Source organism: Erythrolamprus reginae, chromosome 5 (genome assembly GCF_031021105.1).
Source record: "Erythrolamprus reginae isolate rEryReg1 chromosome 5, rEryReg1.hap1, whole genome shotgun sequence".
In the NCBI taxonomy this organism is placed as follows: Eukaryota; Metazoa; Chordata; class Lepidosauria; order Squamata; family Dipsadidae; genus Erythrolamprus; species Erythrolamprus reginae.
In genome coordinates, this window is record NC_091954.1 from 43,207,521 (window position 1) to 43,228,825 (window position 21,305).

The window sequence follows — 21,305 nt, forward strand, 5'->3', positions numbered from 1 at the left end:
GCACAAAACAACACGTAAATGACAAAATGTTTTTCATTATTTTAAATAATTAAAATTGAATTGTCAAATTGTCCTGTGGTGAGTTGTCGTGTGAATGAATTGCCATTGTGAGTTGGTTGCAGCGAAATGATCAAGGCAAGGTGGCCTTGAATAGAATTCTTTAGAATTCTTTATTGGCCAAGTGTGATTGCACACACAAGGAATTTTCTTTGGTGCATATGCTCTGTGGTACATAAAATAAAAAGATAAATTTGTCAAGAATCATGAAGTACAACACTTAATGATTGTCAAATAAGCAGAGGAAACAATATTAATAAAAATGTTAAGGATACAAGCAACAAGTTAGTCATACAGTCATAAGTGGGAGGAAATGGATGATAAGAATGATGAGAAAAAACTAGTAGTAATAGTAGTGCAGCCTTAGTGAATAGTTTCACAGTGTTGAGGGAATTATTTGTTTAGCAGTGATGGCATTTGGGGAAAAGTTGTTCTTGTGTCTAGTTGTCTTGGTGTGTAGTGCTCTGTTCCGATGTTTTGAGGGTAGCAGTTGAAACAGTTTATGTCCAGGGTGCGAGGGGTCAGTAAATATTTTCACAGCCCTCTTTTTGACTCGTGCAGTATACAGGTCCTCAATGGAAGGTAGGTTGGCAGCAATTGTTTTTTCTGCAGTTCTGATTGGCGACTTAGTTGAGGCATGTGCGGCGAGTTGTCCCATTCCGCCCCGGGAATTGCGTCCTGGGCTTCTAGCCCCGATACTTCTGGGTGTTACGGAACTACCCGCGAGAGAGCCCCGGAGCTGCCCGCCGGGCCTTGCCACTCTAAGCGAAAGCAGCGCGGGCCATGGAGCCTTTGCCTTCTGCGGCTAAATTACGAGGATTGGCTATCGAGAAGAGGGGGCGGAGTGCCGGGCGCGAAGTCCCCTGAGTAGCGGCTCAGCGAGCTCAAGCGCGGACAGAGGTGGACTTCCTGGGCTGGGCCTCCATGAACTTGCTGGAGCAGCGGCGGCGAAGCCGGCCGGAGGAGTTCAGCACCCCTCAGCCCGAACGCGTAAGTCCAGCCCGCTCGTCGTTTTAGGACTGCGCAAGCCAGCACTGCTGCCAGGCCGGCCGGTCTGCGTGCCTCAGAAAGCGGCAGGCAGTGGCGTTGAGCATGCGCTGTCGGGTCCTCCGACGCTATTACGACCCGTCCTTTCAGCCGCTTTGCCCTTACTTGGCTGCGCCTTCGCTCTTTTTGCAAGGCGCTGGAGGAACGGTGGTGCTGAAAGCAAGCCGTCTGCACGATGAAAGGGTTGCCCTCCTAAATTTTGGCCGAAGGGCCGTCGCTTCCCCCGGGAGACGGAGAGGAAAGAACTGCAGGGAAAAGAATATGATGGGAAGAAGGAAATAAAATTCATTGGGCGGCCGGGGGGGGGGGGCGTTCGCTTCCGCCTTAATCCAAACTTTTTCACTGTAGCTGCGTTGGGACTTCAGAAGGGTGACAAGACCTTCTTTGCAAGTTAACGTCTGTTCCTCTTCCTCTTTATCATGCGTTTCTTTTTAAAGTCGTAATTCGTCTCCTCCTATTTTGCATTGGTCTTAATCCAAAGTAACAGTGTGTCTGGCTTGCAGATCTGACCAGCTGGAATATTTCAGACCCCGCCAGATTTCTCCCTTGTTTCATAACGGGTGTTTGTGGGGATGGGTTGCTGTTCCTTGGTTCTTTTTCTCTGTTTTAAATATGACCTTATCCTTTGATTGCAAATGACCTCTGAAGAGGTTGAGGAGAAGAAGGAAAGTTAGGAAGAGTTTGGAGGGCACAAAAGTGTTGTAGTTGCTTTCTGGTCTCCCTTGTTCCTGAGTTTTTTTCCTTTAGATTCATTCACAGGAGAGCCCAGATGTGAGGAGAGCCCAGACGTACACCCCCAAATGTACTGAATTTCCTCAGAGGTCTTCTGATCCCCATTTTGAGCCTCAGACACTGGTAGCCTAATGCAAACCAGGAAATAATAATTAAAATATGGTAATACATTGTTTTGCTGGAAGGGGATTAGATCAGCTTTGGGTTTCTTGTTGATGGAAAAGAAAGCAAATCGTTTTGGGCTACTCAAATTTCCTGGCTTTAGCTAATGATGCTCAGCATGAGGCCTACGTGCAATTTGGCATATTGGCAAATTGGATTTGGCAGATACAGGCTGCCAAAATTGTAGTGATTGCTTGCCATGGGAACCAGAATTACTCCACATACTGGTTTCACAAATGCAGACTTTAATTTAAACTCTTAATATAGTACATCTTTCTCTGCTCAATCTTCATACTTTCTAGATTCATTGGAATACAGTTCCTAGAATCCCAAGCCAATTGATAATATTGGGAATTGTAGCCCACCATGCCTGGAGAATGCTACATAGAGAAAGTTTTCCCAATATTCGGTAATTTCTCAAGAGAGAGAGAGAGAGAGCACGCTAAAAATTTGCAATTGAAAAAAGACATTCCTTAAGACTTCCTTCATGAAAGCTAATAATAGCTATTTGCAAATCAAAGATTGGTAAGAGTACAGTATATTCTAAGTTCTGCTCCAAGCTTTTTCTTCTGACCCTTGTGAATTCCAAAGCAATTATTTTAAAACTCAGGTCTGGGCCATAAACTTCAGCCACATGGACCAGTTCTAGTATTTGTAAATCTAAAGTATCTCTGACAGATACTTTTAGTGCTTCTTCAAAATCTTCAAACGATTCTACATCACCTTTCTTTCCTGGAGGGTCCTCTCATCCATCAGGCTGTGCCACTCTTGCAAGAAAATAGCAGATTCTGACAAGGAAATTTCATGAGCTGTCATGGAAGGGAGAATGGAGAAAGATGTAGCAGCTTGTATATACATAAATGTCAGAAACCATCACTCAGTTATAAATTTACACCGCAGATGTTACTGGCATAACTCTTTGCTGGTTCAGAAGTACTAGAATCAGGTGGAAAGCTAAAAGGATGGGGAGAGGCAGGATAGATTGTGTGCACTTAAAAATATTGCCTGGGGCTGGAAAAATATCCAGGAAGCTGGCATCTAAGATTTTTGTTTGTAATTTGAAACATTAAAGTATAAAATCACATTCCTCTCTTGTTCTGAGAACAGCATAGTGGAGAAATATAATGGTATATGGGAATAACCTTGGGAAACAGAGTAGGACCCACAAGTTAGGCAAAATTCTGATAAGAGGCAGGTCAATACAAGTAGTCCTCAACTTACAATAGTTTGTTTATTCACCAAAGTTACAATGGCCTTGAAAAAAGTGACTCATGACCATTTTTCACACTGCAGCATTCCCATGGATATATGATCAATATTCTGATGCTCGGCAACCGACTCTTTCTTTCTTTCTTTCTTTCTTTCTTTCTTTCTTTCTTTCTTTCTTCCTTCCTTCCTTCCTTCCTTCCTTTCCTTTTTTCTTTACTTTCTTATTTGTTTGTTTGTTTGTTTGTATTCGACTCTCAATGGGATTCAAGGTGGTCTTGCAACAATATAGAAAATACAATACAATATAAAAGAAGTCAAATATTAAATTAAGACAGTAAAACTCCATTATAAAACCTACAAGACAATAGTCCACTCAACATACATGCATACCACTCATACACAGTTCAGCTGTGATTCTACATCAAAGCAGGTGTAATATTCATGGCCCCCAGGTCTGCCAGCAAATACATGTTTTCACAGTCTTTTGGAAGGCCAGCAGGTGGAAGCAGTACAGACATCGGGAGGGTGTTGGTTCCATAGAGCTGGGGCAATCACAGAGAAGGCCCTCCCCCGTGGTCCTGCCAATTTGCATTGCTTAGTTGACCTGGAGAAGGCCAACCCTGTGAGATCTTACTGGCTTCTGGGAGGTATGCTGTAGGAGACGGTCCAGTAAATAGTCTGGTCCTAAGCCATGTAGGGTTTTATAGGTAATAACCAACACTATAACTTAAAGGTTATGATGGTCGCAGTATTCCAGGATGATATGATCACGTTTTTGTGACCTGACAAGCAAAGTCAATTTAAGTTACTAACTTAAGAACGTCAATGATCTATTTAATAAGTGTGGAAAGAAAGGTTGTAAAATGGGGCAAAAAGTCACTTAACAATGACACCTTTAGCAAAAGAAATGGGCTCAATTGTGGTCATAAGTCGAGGACTACTTGTACATAGATGGGGAGAACACATGGGAACCATTTCAGAACAGACCCTTCCTGGATATCTGTATACTAAAAGGAGAGAAAGGGAGAAGTGTTTTCGGTCTGGCAAGATTCTGCTCTATAGTAGTAACTGTGAGAAGGATCTTGAAGTCCTAGTGGGCAATCAGTTAAATATGAGTCAGCAGTGTACTGCAGCTGCCCCAAAAGCCAATGCATTAACAGAAGGATAGAATCAAGATCACATGAAATATAAGTACCACTTTATAATGCCTTGGTAAGAGCATCCTTGGAATACTGCATCCAGTGCCACAATATAAAAAAGATGCAGAGACTCTAGAAAGAGTGCAGAGAAGCGCAACAAAGATGATTCTGGGACTGGAGTCTAAAAACATGAAGAATGGTTGCAGGAATTGGGTATGTCTAGTTTAATGAAAAGAAAGACTAAGAGTGACATGATAGCAGCGTTAAAAAATATCTAAGGGGTTGCCACAAAGTAGGGGGGGTCAAGAAGGCTGGACAAGAAGCAATGGATGGAAACTAATCAAGGAGAGAAACAACCTAGAACTAGGGAGAAATTTCTTGATAGAACAATTAAGCAGTGAAACAGCTTGCCCCTAGAGTCTAGAAGTTATAAAAACTGTCAAACACTGGACAAATGACTGTCCAGTCTCAAATGGAGACTTTTAAGAAAGGAGACTGGCACTCATTTGTCTGAAGTGGTATAGGATTTCCTGTTTGAGCAGGGAGTTAGACTAGAAGATCTACAAGGTCTATTTCAACTCTGTTACTCTGTTATTCTTATCTTGAGTACCCGACAGAGCTGCCATAATTCTACAAGACTGAAATCATTTCCCCCCATCCTCTACTTTTAGTTCCCAAGAAACTTGGGAAGGTCCCTTCATAAACGCTGCTCATGCTTATCACCTACCCGAGGACTAAAACGCCACTTACAAGGTTGTTTCCTTCTCTGTGGATCTTCCTTCTATTGCCAAAGGTCACGCCTACCTACAACATTACAGGAGGAGAAGACAGGCAGCAAAATCTATAAAGGCATTTAGAAGCCTGAGGAGCTAGAGTACTATACTCCTTGGTAATAATATTCATTGCATTCCTTCTTATGCCAATGTGTTTTTCCTCATAGAATGTGTTTTTCCTCGGAGAAACCTGCAGTACCAGGAGAACTGTCCTAAATGTCATCTCTTAAAAGGCAACGGCGGTTGGCCAGCTCGGGAGGGTTTTTATTTTTTGTTTTTGTAAGCAAAACATCTACCTGAAAATATCATTTTATTTTTAAAATAAAACTTGGCTTCATATTTCTAAGAATTCAATTGTCAGATATTACCTTTTCTTTTAGCCCTCTAGTGTTAATAATTAAACAGTGCTGAGCCCAGACCTTTGGCGATTTCACAGTATTTTTATTATGGAGGGGTGGCGGTAAAGCTCTCGTAAAGAGATTTGTAACAGGGGAGGCGGGGAGGGTTACAGGAAAAATCTATTTTTAAGAGACTTGAAATGTAATTCAGAATTCAAATGCAGGAGCAAACTTATGACAGGAAAGTGAAATCACTAGTGACTTGTTATATGCTAATGTTGCAAACGGTGATGCCCCTATATCTCTTTCCCGAAGTGTTTTCCAGTGAGCTTTATAATGTAATTAAACCTATCAGTGCTATGGCATGTGCTTGTTAAAAGAGCCACCTTTGGTACTTAATTGTAGTTAGCCATCATTTGCTTTATTAAAAGTACATTTGCAAATATATAACAAGGCAGGCAAATCCCCCAGGAACTTAACCCACTATCTTCAAAACCCACACACAGCTCTAACCTACCCTTTGGCTGAAAAGGGCTGGACATGTTTCCCCTCTAGAGCCTATTAAAACTACTCTGTTAAGTGACCAGAGGCTGTTAACACATTAATGACATTAGTTGCTTCTTTTCCTTCAGGGACATTACACAAAGCTTTTTCCCTCCTCTCCCTTTTTTTTTTTTGGGTGTGTGTGTGTGGAGGGCTGACACTAATAGCATTTCTACGGAGGATTGGATTTGTTGGCGCGGTTGATCAGAATAATGCAAGTTAATGCCATCCTCATTTTCCTTGTCTGTCTAAAGGCCATCTACTTTAATGCTTTATATTCAGTAGAGTGAGTTTTAATATCACCCTTAAGGGGTGATTGGTCTTATCTGCAGCTTTTGAGATCAGAGATGGTAATTGGCGTCTCCTTTAATTCTTATCCCATTGATATACTTAGCTAAGGAAGTGCTCCCAGCCAAATGAACACGCAGCCGTACCAGTCGACAAGCATAAGTTACCTAGCCCAGCCTTCTCTTGATTCAAACCGTATTGCCAAAGATATCACGCTAAGGTCAAAGAAAATAGGGGGGGGGGTTTCCCCAAGGTTTTCACAAATAACAAGAATAGAGAATGTCTGTCAGCAGTTATCAATAACCGAGTATTGAACTTCAGCATAGGCTCCATTGTATGCAACAATATAGAACATTTCCTGGAGTTTAAAGAAGGATACACGACTGAGAAATTCTAAGCTATCTATTATTGAATCTCAGTGCTCTTACAGAACTGAAATTTAACTAAGAATTGCAATACCAGATGTTTTTAGTGTTTATTTTTGCCATAAGTTACTATAAAACTATGTTTATATAAAATTAATATTAATCATAGAGCATTAATTTTATTAATGCATTTGTGTGTGAAATCCATAACACAGGCTCTTGTACGTGCTATAGGGCTGACTCCTTAGAAAAAAGATACTGCACATCCCAATTCCAGGGCAAAATATGTGGAATAAAACTACTGTCATTTTTCTAAAGCATATACAGTTATATTTCCTCTACAGGTGGTCATAGACATGCAACCACAATTTTATTTATTTATTTATTTATTTATTTTGTCCAAAAACACAATAATACATAATGAAGGTTATAGATGATACATTCAAAGTAAAATATATCAAGGAAAGAATAGAAAAGAAAATATAGGAATAGGATATATCAATGAGGGCATAGAAGAAAAGTTAGAGGGATAGAAGAGAAGATATAAGAGATATAGGAGAGACAGTAGGACAGGGGACGGAAGGCACACTAGTGTGCTTATGCACGCCCCTTACTGACCTCTTAGGAATCTGGAGAGGTCAAACATGGCTAGTCTAAGGGTAAAATGTTGGGGGTTAGGTGATGACACCACAGAGTCCAGTAATGAGTTCCACGCTTCGACAACTCGATTACTAAAGTCGTATATTTTACAGTCAAGTTTGAAGCGGTTAATATTTAGCTTGAATCTGTTGTGAGCTCTTGTGTTGTTTTGGTTGAAGCTGAAGTAGTCATTGATAGGCAGACATTGTAGCATATGATCTTGTGGGCAATACTTAGATCATGTTTGAGATATTGTAGTTCTAAGCTTTCTAGACCCAGGATTGGAAGTCTAGTTTCGTAGGGTATTCTGTTATGAGTGGAGGAATGCAGGGCTCTTCTGGTGAAGTATCTTTGGATATATTTTCGAGGGTGTTAATGTCTGAGATGCGGTATGGGTTCCAAACAGATGAGCTGTATTTTAGGATGGGTCTAGTGAAAGTTTTGTAAGCTCTGATAAGTAGTGTGAGATTGCCAAAGCAGAAGCTGCATAGGATTAGGTTAACCACTCTTGAAGCCTTCTTGGCGATGTAGTTGCAAGACAGTTGTTAAATGAGCTGGGTTCTCCCCCCCCCCCCCCATTTTTTACCACAGTTGTTTTAAACGAATCGCTCCAACTGGTAAATGAGTCATGCAGTTATTAAACGAATCTGGCTTCTTCCATTGGCTTTGCTTGTCAGAAGCCAGATGAGAAGTTTATAAACCAATGGTCCCCAATCTTTTTTTGGCCTTGCCCCACCTGAGCATCGCTAAAATCCTTAGGCGCCTCTCCCCTGTGACTTTTAATTCTTACTATTCAAAAAGTGAACACCTACCCATGCGGAGGAAGTCTAAAGGGCCATTAACTTGGTTTGAACAAGGTTCCAATTGCCCCCATTAAGAATCAAATTGCCTCCCTGTGGAGCACGGACCCCACTGTGATTGTATGACCCTGGGACAACACAACGGTTGTAAATATATGCCAGCTGTCAAGTGCTTGAATTTTGATTGTGTGACCAAGGAGATGCTGCAATTGTCATAAGGGTGAAAACCAGTCATAATTCACTTTTTAAAGTGATGTTGCAATCTCAGTTACCAAACAAATGGTTGTAGGTCAAGTATTATATCTTAGATTTAACTCAATTGTGCATGTCATCCCAAATTCGTACAGTATTATGAATAAAGCAACCCAAAATGAGGAATTGGGAGTTTACAGAAATTTGTTTTATTTAGTAAAATATTAACTTGGTACAGCAACATTCATTATTGCTATACCCATCTTTTTTTGGTCTTTGGTTTGTCCTTGATGGATATTTCATCCTCAAACTTAATGCTATGTCATACTTCCATGCATTGTATATGGGGAAAACAACAGGTGCTGTATTTAAAAGGAAAATCTCTCCTATAGGAGGGCTGTGAAAAGACCACTCATTGTTGGATAATAGCACTGTCTGAAAATAGTGAGCTTGCTTGCTGTAGCTGATAGAGATAGGAAGTTCAAGTAAAATCACAAAGGAAGGAATGTGACCTTGGTCAACAGAGAAACCACAATATCCTATTTTTTTTTTCATATTAAACAGAACTTGAGAGACTGTAAGCAGAATATTAAAAGGAAGAGGGATAATATTATTAAATGTGCCTTTATCTTGTAGTTTAAAGCTGCACTTACCTAAAGCATGTACCTGCAGTTAATATTATTTAAAGCATGTGCCTCCAATAACAAGTTGTTATTCCTTGTGATCATGGTACAGTGATAGTGTTAGGTTCCAGGACCACCCGCGATAAATGAAAAACCGCGAAGTAGGGACATGAGACTTTTTAAAATATTAAAGGGTCGCCGCCTCCTTGAAAGCGCTCAGGGATCTGGAAGGAAAGAAAGGAGATGTCCGCCTTGCTTCCCCTCATCCCGTCCAGAGCAGAAAAGCCACCAAGGCAGAGGACGGTGAGCCTTCTGCTTCCCCCTCAGCTCCACCACAGCCTCCTGACCTTCGAGCAGCCCTAGAATCCCGGAAGACACCACGAGCCCCTGACCTCGCATGCACACACGCCTCTCACAGAAACCCACAATGCACCAAAACTGTGAGCAGCGAACCGCGAAGTGGCGAGGGATCACTGTATACATATCATGAAACTTCATGAAGAATCCTCATGCAATTTCCAAATTTTATTCATCTACTGATTACATACAGTAAAGCAAAAATCCATTTCCTGTTCAGAATGTGTACAGTGTGTGTGCACACAAAACACACATACCATTAATAATCATATGACCTAAATCATATAACCTAAGTTTAGGTTAAAGTGATTATAATCACTTTAACCCAACCTTTGCTCAATAGCATAATCCTTTCTAACATATTTGGACTTTTCAACTGCAGAAGAATGAGGTTGCCACATTTATGCATCATTTTTATGAAATTCAATGTGAATGTCTCCATAGGTCTTTGACCCATGGAGCCTTGCTACGGACATGCTAGGTATGAGTTATTAATGCCGTCTCCACAATCAGAATTCTACACAGGTCTGGTTTTTTCAGTTACTCGAGATGTTTCTGATGCCTTCAAATATCAGAATAATTTGAGAGTCTCTATAGAAACCTCTACAGGTTCTGCTTGCATTAGTGTAGCATTCATAACCAGCTACTCTGTATGCTAAATTCCTGTCTCTGATCATAAGTGCTTTAGACCCAAAGCAATAGTCTGGTTTTATTTTTGATAAGAGAAAATTTCTTCTAATGCATAGCAGTAAATCAGTTTTCTCTTTTATCTATCCTTTCATGCATCTTGCCAGTTATGCTGCTTGTACTTGCCTGCTATAGCTTTTAATAAAGGACAAATTCTCCAGGAACAAAGGAGATGGATGTTTTCCCAATGGAAGGCAGCCTGTCTTCAGAGGGTCTTCTCAGATTTTTATTATTACATTTTGTACACTCTTACTATAATACATATTTTGTTTCTGATTCACTTCCTCTAGATGTATGCTGATTCATTTTCAACAGTAGTCATGCTTCAACCTTTTTCCCTTGGATATTCTTCTTGTGCTCATCCACTTTGTTTTAACCTAACAGGATTCTATTCTATTTCATTTCATTTTTGTTTATATTCAGATTTTTAAAACTTGATTTCTATAAAGGTGTATTCTTTGCAAAATAAAGTATTTCTGTTCCAGTGTCCAGTCAACCTCAGAAAGGAACCATGGAACCATTTTCAAAAAATACAAATATACAGGAAGATTCAATGAAAGTGGAGAGGGAGAGAGAAAACTTTTTTTCTCTTGCATCCTACTCAAGCAATTTATTATAAAGGTTCAGATCAGATGTTATTGTTGATGGAACTTTATGGACTTCGTGAATCATGCCAATGTGTTCCTACTGCATCCCCTGTCTCCATCCTATTGTAAAATAGAAAACTGCAGAAATTAGAAAACATCATTTAGATACCAAAATCCATTATATAATGTAATGTTTTTCTTTGTATTTTCTATTCTTTTCTAAATACCTGTTACCTGCACCATAGTTATCAAAAAAGAAAATTCGCCTGAATCTTAGATAATTCCTTCAATAAACAAAAAGAAAGGTGACAACAATGAAACAGTAATGTTCTGCAAATGCCAATTTCTCCATCTTGCCAGCCTTAGTCTGAAAGCTGCATACGAAATTTTCTGAATATCACTCAGCTAGATGTAAATTTATTATTTGTATATATATATATATGCATATATGTGTGAACAAATATATCTGAAATAATTACATTCTGAAAATAAGAAAGATTAGGAATCTGTCTGTGTATTGAATTAGTGTCTACCGACTAAAATTAATTACATATATGAAGGAAACCTGTTTAAAAAACAAATCATATACTGATAATTTGTTTATATTAATTTAATTAGCTATTACACATATACTGTATTTTTCAGAGCATAAGATGCACCGGAGTATAAGATGCACCTAGATTTTAGAGGAGGAAAACAAGGAAAAAAGTATTCTGAACCAAATGGTGTAGTAATATATTGTTTAATAAATTACCAGTGTAGCAGAATACTTTTTACAACCATGTATACTTTTTACAACCATGTACATTTTTTAAAAACTTCAAACTTGGCAGCTTTAAGACTTGTGGACTTCAACTCCCAGAATTCCTCCTCCAGTCATGCTAGCTCAGGAATGGGGGTTGAAGTCCACAAGTCTTAAAGTTGCCAAGTTGGAAGACCCTTGCACCTCTAACCCCTAACCCAGGGTCTTCAAACCTGACAGCTTTAAGACTAGTAGTATACTTCAACTCCCAGAATTCCTCCTCCAGTCATGCTCGATGGGGTAATTAGAAGGCAAAAACACCCCTGTTTTTTGCAAAAAGTGGGCCATTTTTCACCTGTTTTTTCACATAAATGGAGTGAGCAAAGGGTCTGGCAAGGCTTCAGAGAGCTCCTGGGTGCTGTCAGATGGCAAAAATGTGCCCATTTTTGAATGGTTTTTTTTTTCCACCACAAAAATAGGGGCATTTTTGCCTTCCCCCAGTCCTAGTCCATTTTTCACAAAAATGGGACACAGGGGCAGGGCTTTGGAAGGCCAAAACTAATGGCTGTATACTTTAGAAACTCAACAGTCAGTTTTGATCAGCAAAAGTCCATTAAGAGTTACCAGAAGTAACAAAATATCTAGTTTAAATTTATTTGTTTTAAACTATCATACTTTCTTTTCCTTCTACATCCTATCCTTTACCTGAAAAGAAATCACCAAATCCTCATCATTCAATTACAACTAATTAAAATCCATCAGTTTATCTTAAAAAGCACATAATTAGATTATTAATCAAATAGATTTAAAATACAATTTTTAAAAATATATCTTATTGAGATATTGAGAAGAGACCTTTAAAACTTTTTTATTCAATCAACCAATAGTCCTTTAATGGTTATAAGAGATAGCAACCATCTTCTTTACCCTTGATCAAATAAACCAACTTTATATTCCTTGTCATTACCTGAAATTTTAGTCTTTATTCCCCACAAATAATTTCCTTCCTTCCCTTCCTTCCTTCCTTCCTTCCTTCCTTCCTTTCTTTCTTCTTTCTTTCCTTCTTTTCCTTTCTTTCTTTCTTTCTTTCTTTCCTTACTTAGTTCTTTCTGGTTCCCTCTAGTGTCCAAAACATCAAGACTCATCTTATGTTTTTATTTTTTACAGTTAAACAGTATTCATACAGGAAATAGTCGTATCATTATTTTTAAATCTTATTTCACATCTATCTGGGTCTTTAGACAATTTAAAACTTTTCAAGAGTCTTCAACACTCCTTCTAATCACTTCTTTTTTGTTTACTCCAAAAAAACTTTTCCCCTAAATCTTTGAATTTGTAAACTACAAATCCTTTTAAAAAGAATTGAAGATTTGTCCAGTGAATACTGTAAAACATCTTGTTCAAATGTCTCAATATTTAAAAACCAATTAAAAATTAATTCCAATAGTTAAGAAGAGATGAGGATCCATTCAATGTAAAATACTGAAAGGCTACATTATACTTCTGAGCTTGATGAAATTCCTCAACTCCCAGCTGTTTGACCTACAATCAACCACAGGAATGTGAGTTCCTGCCATGTATTCACAAATAGCAAGTATCCAAATCCAATATCTAGACACCAAGTCAGCCATAATGTTTATCTCATTGTTCAGGGACATGTTTACCACTGGAAATACTTTTTTGTTTTGTTTTTTTAGCCCTACCAAAACATCATTCCAAAACCCAAAATTGCACAAGTTCACATATATACATTCCTTCCCATTCTAATAGAATGAAGAAGGGAAGGCTAGAGAAAGAAGGAGAACAAAATTAGGTTAAAAAGGATAGAAATGTTCACACAGAAAAAAGGGAAATATTATTGGATATTACCAAAAGGGTTGTTATTCTGGATAAGAAGCCCTAGACTGGCAACTTTATCTACAAACACTTTTAAATGTTGGCCATCTATACCTCTCATTTTCACAACATCTTTTAATCTTATGAAATGAACCTTCTTCAAAATCATATGTAATTGTTTAGGGAAAAATCTTGCTTCTTTGTTAGGTAAATATGTGTAAGAGAAAGATTGGCAGAGCCTGGGGAAAGGGGATGAGTCAAAAGAGGAATCAGCCTAAAGGTCTACATTTCCCCAAGCAGCCAAGTCCATTCCCTCTTAAATTCTCTTAACGCTATCCAGCATCAAAATAGGGCTGCCACTTGACTAGATTTCTGTACATAGATATGAGCAATAAATCAGTTTAATTGAAACTTAATGTGATTTTTCATGCCTGACAATATACACTGCTCAAAAAAATAAAGGGAACACTTAAATGACAGAATATAACTCCCGAGTAAATCAAACTTCTGTGAAATCAAACTGTCCAGTTAGGAAGCAACACGGACTGACAGTCAATTTCACATGCTGTTGTACAAATGGAATGGTTGTACAAATGAAATATTCAATGAGAATATTTCATTCATTCAGATCTAGGATGTGTTATTTGTGTGTTCCCTTTATTTTTTTGAGCAGCATATATATATATACAGAAACGTTTTGTAGTTTTCTTATAACAGTGAAGTTATAAGAATTTATAATTTCTCAAGTGAGAACAATGACTATCAATTGCTCATGATCATACAATAATGTGTGGTTGCAATAGAGACAGTATCATAAATTCTCAAGAACAAGCCACTTTGGCCAAGATGCATGTATAACAACCATATGGGAAAAGTCCTTAGATCTAACTTACTTTTCTTTTCATAGAAACGAGTGTGCAAAAATTTGGAGACTCTTCAACAAGCAAGCAATCCCTGCCATTCATTAAGCAACTGTTTTACAGATTACTGGGCTGTGAAGTGGAATTTAAAGGAGGATGATCTCACTGAATTGTTCAGTCCTCAAATTATGAAGGAGAAACCAAGTTATATGGTGTGTTTTATAAGCTGGTATCTATGCTATTAGGTTTACTATTTTATAGCAAAGAGGTCAAATAGTGACTTTTACATTGTTTTGAGAATTCTGTATATATGTGCTTATTAATCAGATATTTACGGATAATGAAGCCAAAGCTACTGCCCAGCTGTGTCCAAGATGTATTGCTGGTGAATCTGTAAGTATATTAACCCTCTTACTGTGACATAAGATAGGCTTGTTCTTAAATATTAGAGCCATAAAACATAAGGTTAATAAAAAAAACAGCAATTACATTTCTCAGGGATAAAGCATGTAAATAAAAGCAGCAGATTGATTTAGCTTTTTCTTAGTATGCTAGCAGAGTACAAACTAATATGTTTCTTGCATTAGGTTGAAAATATAGGGAGTGCAGGCTCGTTTTTCAAACACACTCCAGAAAGCAGAATTCAGTCACCTAAATTAATCTCAATGCAAGTTAAGGCATGTATTACTCTATTCCTATTTGGAAACATTTGAGATTTACACAGAGATTTTAGAAGTATTTCTACAACACTGGAAGAGGGGAAAATTGCATATTATTCTTTGAAATGTTCAATCTAAGACATAACTTAATTCAACTAGAGTTGTGAGATTAAGCAGAGTTGCTTTCAACCCAAGATAAATTATATTCCTCCAATCCAAAATTCTTAATGCAAATTTCCAAATAGTTTAGTGAGGCTCTTAGTCCTATTCCCAGCTGTGCATTTTTAAAAAAATAATAATTTTAAGATGGAGCACAAATGGTAAGAGAAAACGTAAGGAAATAAACAATTAAAACAAAGTAAATAAGGGTATGATTTTTAACTTGTTTTCAGGAAGCTACTCTAACCCTTAGAACTGACATCTGCTTTTATACTCCAATACTATAAAAGCTAGTGAAAATAGAGTTATTTATGAACAAATTTGATAAATGGGAAAATTTATTAGTAAATGTTTTATTTTATTTCTATATAATATTTGAAGTAGGTTTTCCTTCATATAATTTACAGTGATTTCTTGAAAAATAAAGCAATGCTTTTTAATTAAAAGTTGATATGTCTTTTGTCTTTGAATATGTTAGCTGCATTTTGTTTCTAAAGTTTATTAGCCATAAACGTATGAAACATTGAGAAGCTGAAGTGGTATCTTTTTGCTTAAATACTGTATCTTTAAAGAAGGATTTCTTGGAACATGTTTTTGTACACAGTAGCTAAGATTGCTACCAGAGTTTAGCTACTTTAGTTATACTGTACAGTATTCTCATTTTGTCTCCCTGACCTTTCTTTGAAAGAAAGCTGGACATTGTGCATTTACCAAAGCCATTATTATGTTTTTTTTAAAGAAAGAAAAAAATACTGCAGATTCAATTCAGAAAACATGGGATTTTTGAAAATTGCATTGGAGTTCACACAAATCTTCACACATAAGATTTAATATGACCTATTTGGTTTTAATAGTGAATTATATGGAACCAACTGTTGTAGACTTTAAACTTGCTTGGTATATCAATGTGATAATCCAATCAATTTGCTATATGTCAATTCAGCCTTTATTTGAATGAACCTGTCCAGCTCTAATTAGTATCTGGCTGTCAGTAAAATTACCGTATTTTTCGCTCCATAAGACGCAGTTTTTTTCCTCCCAAAGTAGGAAGAAAAATCAGCCCCGTCTTATGGAGCGAAGATGCAGGCAGGGAGGGGGGGGAGGCTGCGAACTCGGAAGCGCCATCCCGCCGGCTGGCTGGCTAGCTGCTGCCTGGCCCCCTCCCTCCCAGAGGAGGGTCTCCCTCTGCACCACCAGCGGCGCTCCCCCCGCCAGCCAGCCAGCCAAGCCCCGCGCCCGCCAGAACCGGTTCCTCGCTCTCCCCCCCGCCGCCCGCCGCATTTGCAGGAGGTGGGGAGGGTCGGGCAGCCCGCCAAGGCCAGGAGAGACGCCGCTGCCCCCCCCTTCCCTCTCTCCGCCCGCCGCTGCGCCTCCTTGACGCCGAGAGGAAATGCCGGCAAAGGTTTTTCTCAGCGGAGGTCTTCAATGTCGGGGGCGCACGGGCGGTTGCGCGCGCTCCCTATCTCCCTGCTAGCCCACTCGGAATATTCAAAATAAGAAAAGCCTTTGCCGGCGAAGGTTTTTCTTATTTTGAATATTCCGAGTGGGCTAGCAGGGAGATAGGGAGCGCGCGCAACCGCCCGAACGCCCCCGACATTGAATATCACCTTCGCCGGCCCCGCCTCTCCTGCAACCCCCTTGCTGAGAGCCCGGGGCGAAAGTGCTCTCGGCAAAGGTGAGGCGGGCAGGGCGCGCGCGCGTCACCGCTGAGAAGAACGGAGAGAGAACGAGAGTGAGTGAGCGCAACAGACAGCAAGATAGAGAGAAAGTAAGAAAGAGAGAGTGAGAGAAAGGGGGGAGAGAAAGAGATAGCAAGAGAGAGAGAACAAGATAAAGAAAGAGCGTGAGAAAGAAAAAAAGAGAGAAAGAGTGAGAGAGAGAGAAAGCAAAAGAGACAGAAAGAAAACAAGAGAGAGAAAGTGAGAAGAAGAGAGAGAAAGAGGGGGAGAGAGAGAGAAAGAGAGAGGGGGAGAGAGAGAAAGAGAGGGAGAGGGAGAAAGAGAGTGGGAGAGGGGGGAGAAATAGCAAGAGAGGGAGAGAGAGAAAGAGAGAGGGAAAGGGGGGAGAGGGGAGAGAGAAAGAGAGAGGGAGAGGGGGGAGAGATAGCAAGAGAGGGAGAGAGAGAAAGAGAGAGGGAAAGGGGGAGAGAGGGGGGAGAGAAAGAGAGAGGGAGGGAGAGAGAGAGAGGAAATAAAGGAAGAGGAGAGAGAGAAAGGAAGAGAAAGAAAGAAAGAGGGATAGAAAGAGAGAGTGAGAGATGCTCAGTGAGCCTTTCTTTGAAGTTGCCTTTCTTTCTTTCTTTCTTTCTTTCTTTCTTTCTCTCTTTCTTTCTTTTTCTCTCTTGCTCTCTTGCTCTTTCATTCTTTTTTCTTTCTCTTGCTTTCTTTCTTTCTTTCTTTCTCTTGCTTTCTCTCCTTCCTTCCCTCCTTCCATTTCTTTCATTCCCCCTCTCTATTTTTATTTCTTTCATTTTCTTTCTTTCTCTCTTTCTTTCTTGCTTTCTTTCTTGCTCTTTTTCTTTCTCTCTTTTACCTTCCCTTCCTCTATTTCTTCTTTTCTTTCTCCTTCCTACCTTCTTCTCTCCCTCCCTCCCTTCAGTCCTTCCTCTCTTACTCTCCCCTTTTATAAGTTTCCTTGCTTCCTTCCTTTGTTCCTGTCCCTTCCCCCTTTCTTTCCTTCCTTCCTTCCTTTCCTCCCTCCATTTCTTGCTTTCCTTTTCCTTCCTCCCTTCTTTCCTCCCTCACTCCCTTCTTTCACTCCTTCCTCTCTTCCTCTCCCCTTTTTGGCTCAAAATATTTTTTTTCTATTTTCCTCCTCTAAAATCTAGGTGCGTCTTATCAGCAGGTGCGTCTTATAGAGCGAAAAATACGGTATTCCTTTTTTTTTTTTAGCATAGTATTTATAACCTTCTTTGACAAAACTGCAAATCTTACTGCAGTTACTGCAAATCTTACATTTTTTCTGTGTCTTTATTGTGATAGTAAACATTACCTGAATAACAAACCTTGTTTTTCATTGCAGGGACACTTTGGTCACATGATGGGTTTATAGAAGATCAAAGGACATTGATACAGATTATTTATGTATGACAACTTGAGCTGCTAATATTTTCTCTACTTCTCTTAAAAATTCTGATAGGTATGAAAAGAAGTAAATAAGGAACATTTTAAAAAAGTATTTTCAGTAGAATTCTATCCCTATTGTTTAGGGAAACAAGTTCTCCATTTTTAATAGATACATATCATGTACTACTCGAAGCACATTTTCCTGAAAATAAATTCTTAATTGGATTATTTTCACTGGTATATCTTGCATCGAACCGCCAAATGTGTGTTAAACCTAAATGAATCTTGACAGCAATGGTCAGCAGTAAACATCTGTTTCAAATAGAGATGTTCTCCAAATCGTAAAACAATATCAAAGGAATTAAATTGTGCTAATTAACAATATTATATTCCCCCATTTAATAAAAGTACTTTCTAATACAATCCCACAAATTCTAGGGAAAGGGGGACTGGAGAACTTTAAAATTAACTCAGCTGGAGAGCAATAAATTGGGAGAGATTCTTGTTGGCTGAATGAATCCTATCTGAGTGACAAAAATAAAAGGTTAAGATAAGAACTAATTCTTTTTTACATTAAATTTAAAATAATGATTCAAATGAATTACTTGCAGTTCTTTGGTTGCTGCAAGTAAACCTTATTTTAATCTGCATATTTGTTGACAACCTCACTTGAGGTTGTTCAAATTATTTTAAATGCAAGATTAAATCAATTACTTTTAAAACAATTTTTAAAAAGTATACATTTAGTACATTTTTGTGCATTTATTTGTAAATCAGCATTACAGCAACAAGACATAGACTTGATTCTAATAACAAAGTTTATGGAAGCAGTTCATATGAAACATTAGGACCTTTTAAAATATATATTTTTATGGTAAGCAAATGAACAAAAATGTATAAATAATGCCAGCACTGTAATGTAATATCAGAATTTAAATAAAAGTTCTGCCATAAGATTCTACATATTTAAGCTAAAACATTTAGTAATGAAACCTTGGTGAATTGTTAAAGGTTTATTATTCCTTTTCACTTTGCAGTTGAATCAAATATGTTTTGCTCATCATTGTAATAATGTTATGAATAAAGTATTAAAAGTTTAATTAAGGAGTACAATTCACTTCTGTTCTACCACAAAAGAGTGATGCCTTTGCAATCCAGAGTATGAGATATTTCCTTTATTCCTTCAGAATGTTATCAACAAAGTCATTTCCAAATCAGCAGCTTGAAGACACCTAAGACTGCATTCTGATGCACACTTCTCTGTGAAAGACTCTCAGTAAACAAAGTGTCAGGGTTTGTCTTCTCTATGTAATAGCAATAGCATTTAGACTTATATACCACTTCACAGTGCTTTACAGCCTCTCTAGGCGGTTTACAGAGAGTAAGCATATTGCCCCCAACAATCTGGGTCTCCATTTTACCAACCTTCTAAGCAGGGATGGGCTGCTGTCCTGATTGGGGGGGGGGACACGCAGTGGAGTAGTGAAAATGGAGCTCCACCCCAGAGCACCCAATTTGCACTGAAAGATGTTGAAAGAAAATGCAGGGCGTCCTGCATAAGCCACGCCCACAGTGTGGTAGTAAAGATTTTGGTAGCCCTTCACTGCTTGTAAGGATAGAAGACTGAGTGAACCTTGAGCCTACTGAAATTAGATCTGCCAAACTTCTGGCAGCTGGTGATCAGCAGAAGTAGCTTGCTGTACTACAATCTAACCACTGTGCCACCGAGGCTCTTTTATTAGTTATAAAGCCTCTTCTTCATTTGGAATGATTGATTCCAAAGCTGCTGATTTAATTTTACCATACAGAATTTGTTTATTGTTTAGATATTATTATGGTATATTAATATATATATATTATATATATATTGTTCGTGCCTCCTGCCGCACGAATCCCAGCGACCGATCAGGTCCCACAGAGTGGGCCTTCTCCGGGTCCCGTCAACTAAACAATGTCGGTTGGCGGGTCCCAGGGGAAGAGCCTTCTCTGTGGCGGCACCGGCCCTCTGGAACCAACTCCCCCCGGAGATTAGAACTGCCCCTACTCTTCCTGCCTTCCGTAAACTCCTTAAAACCCACCTTTGCCGTCAGGCATGGGGGAACTGAAACATCTTCCCCTGGGCATGTTTAATTTATATATGGTATGCTTGTGTGTATGTCTGTTAGTATATGGGGTCTTTTAAATCTTTTAATTTTAAATTTGTTAGATTATTTATGATTTGTTTCCACGTGTTGTGAGCCGCACCGAGTCTTCGGAGAGGGGCGGCATACAAATCTAAGTAATAAATAAATAAATAATAAATAAAAATTATGGGTTGCCCAGAGTCTAATTGCATTGGACAATGAATACATTAAATGTGTTAAATATCACAGGATTCTTCGTACCTGATCAAAAATTTTCTACCGGTACTGCGTACCTGACCGTACCCATAGGAGCCCATCACTGATTCCCTCTCATTAGGCCCATCTAATATGGGCAACATTGGCAGTAGTGGGAGACTATTACAGATATAGAATCCTTCATTTTGTAAATTCCATCCATGCAATTATTGCCTTTAAATTTAGGGCTGAAGTTTCCATGAATCATTCATTAGATTCTACATTTTCTTATTCCAAGATTATTTCCACATAGATTATGATACATAGGTGGTAAAAAGGATGACAGGTAAATCTGTCTTCCTTTATGTCTCCCATCACTTACTGGAAAATAAATGTAGAAGTGCCATTCACAAATCTCAAGAAGTTGTATATCCTGTATATTGGAAGACTTCTTAGACTTTTATCAGTTATATGTATGTTTTATCATATACTTTTAGTACTATATAACCCAAGGTTGGATTTGCTCTGTAGAAGCAGATTTTAAGCACATGCAGGTCATCCTTCATTTAGTAATTGAATTTAGAACGGTACTGAAAAAAGTGACTGATGCCTGTTTTTCCCTCTTATGACTACTGCAGCATTCTCGTGGTCACATGATGAAAATTTGCCTACTTGGCAACTGGTATTTATTTGTGGTGGTTGCAGTGACCTGGGATCATGTTGTCACCTGTTGCAGCTTTCTGACAAGCAAATCCAATGGGGAAGCCAGAATCCCTTAAGAATCATATTGCTAACCACAGTAGAACTGCAGTAATTCACTTAAGCAATATGGCAAGAAATATGATAAAATGGGGCAAAATTTAACAACTCTCTTGCTTAGCAATAGAATTTTTGTGAGCATAAGTTGCAGACTCTCTGTAAAACATAAACATGAACACAATAACAGACCAGAATTCATATGCGGGCCGGGAGGGGGGGGATTGAGCTTTGAGTTTACCTAATTCAAAAAATTGTATTAATGCTAAAATGGCATATTTGGAAATAATGAATTAGGTTTAGACACATTTTAAATGCTATCCAAAGTCAGGATTCTTAAGGTTGACAGAAAACATATCTGCCTGATTTTAT

The 21,305-nt window shown here is 38.7% G+C and overlaps 1 protein-coding gene across 2 annotated transcripts; it reads left to right on the plus strand.

The window, feature by feature from the left end:
- Positions 1–830: 830 nt before the first annotated feature.
- On the plus strand, positions 831–18,959 carry C5H10orf143 (chromosome 5 C10orf143 homolog). 2 transcript variants are annotated; one of them, XM_070753986.1, is made up of 4 exons: positions 831–1,047; positions 14,024–14,188; positions 14,304–14,369; positions 17,816–18,959. In XM_070753986.1, exons 1-4 carry the CDS (start codon positions 982–984, stop codon positions 17,843–17,845), a joined length of 327 nt encoding a protein of 108 aa, XP_070610087.1. In that variant the 5' UTR covers positions 831–981; the 3' UTR covers positions 17,846–18,959. The 2 variants fall into 2 exon arrangements, with proteins under 2 accessions (XP_070610087.1, XP_070610088.1); XM_070753987.1 differs by lacking the exon at positions 831–1,047 and adding an exon at positions 12,749–12,870.
- Positions 18,960–21,305: the final 2,346 nt, after the last annotated feature.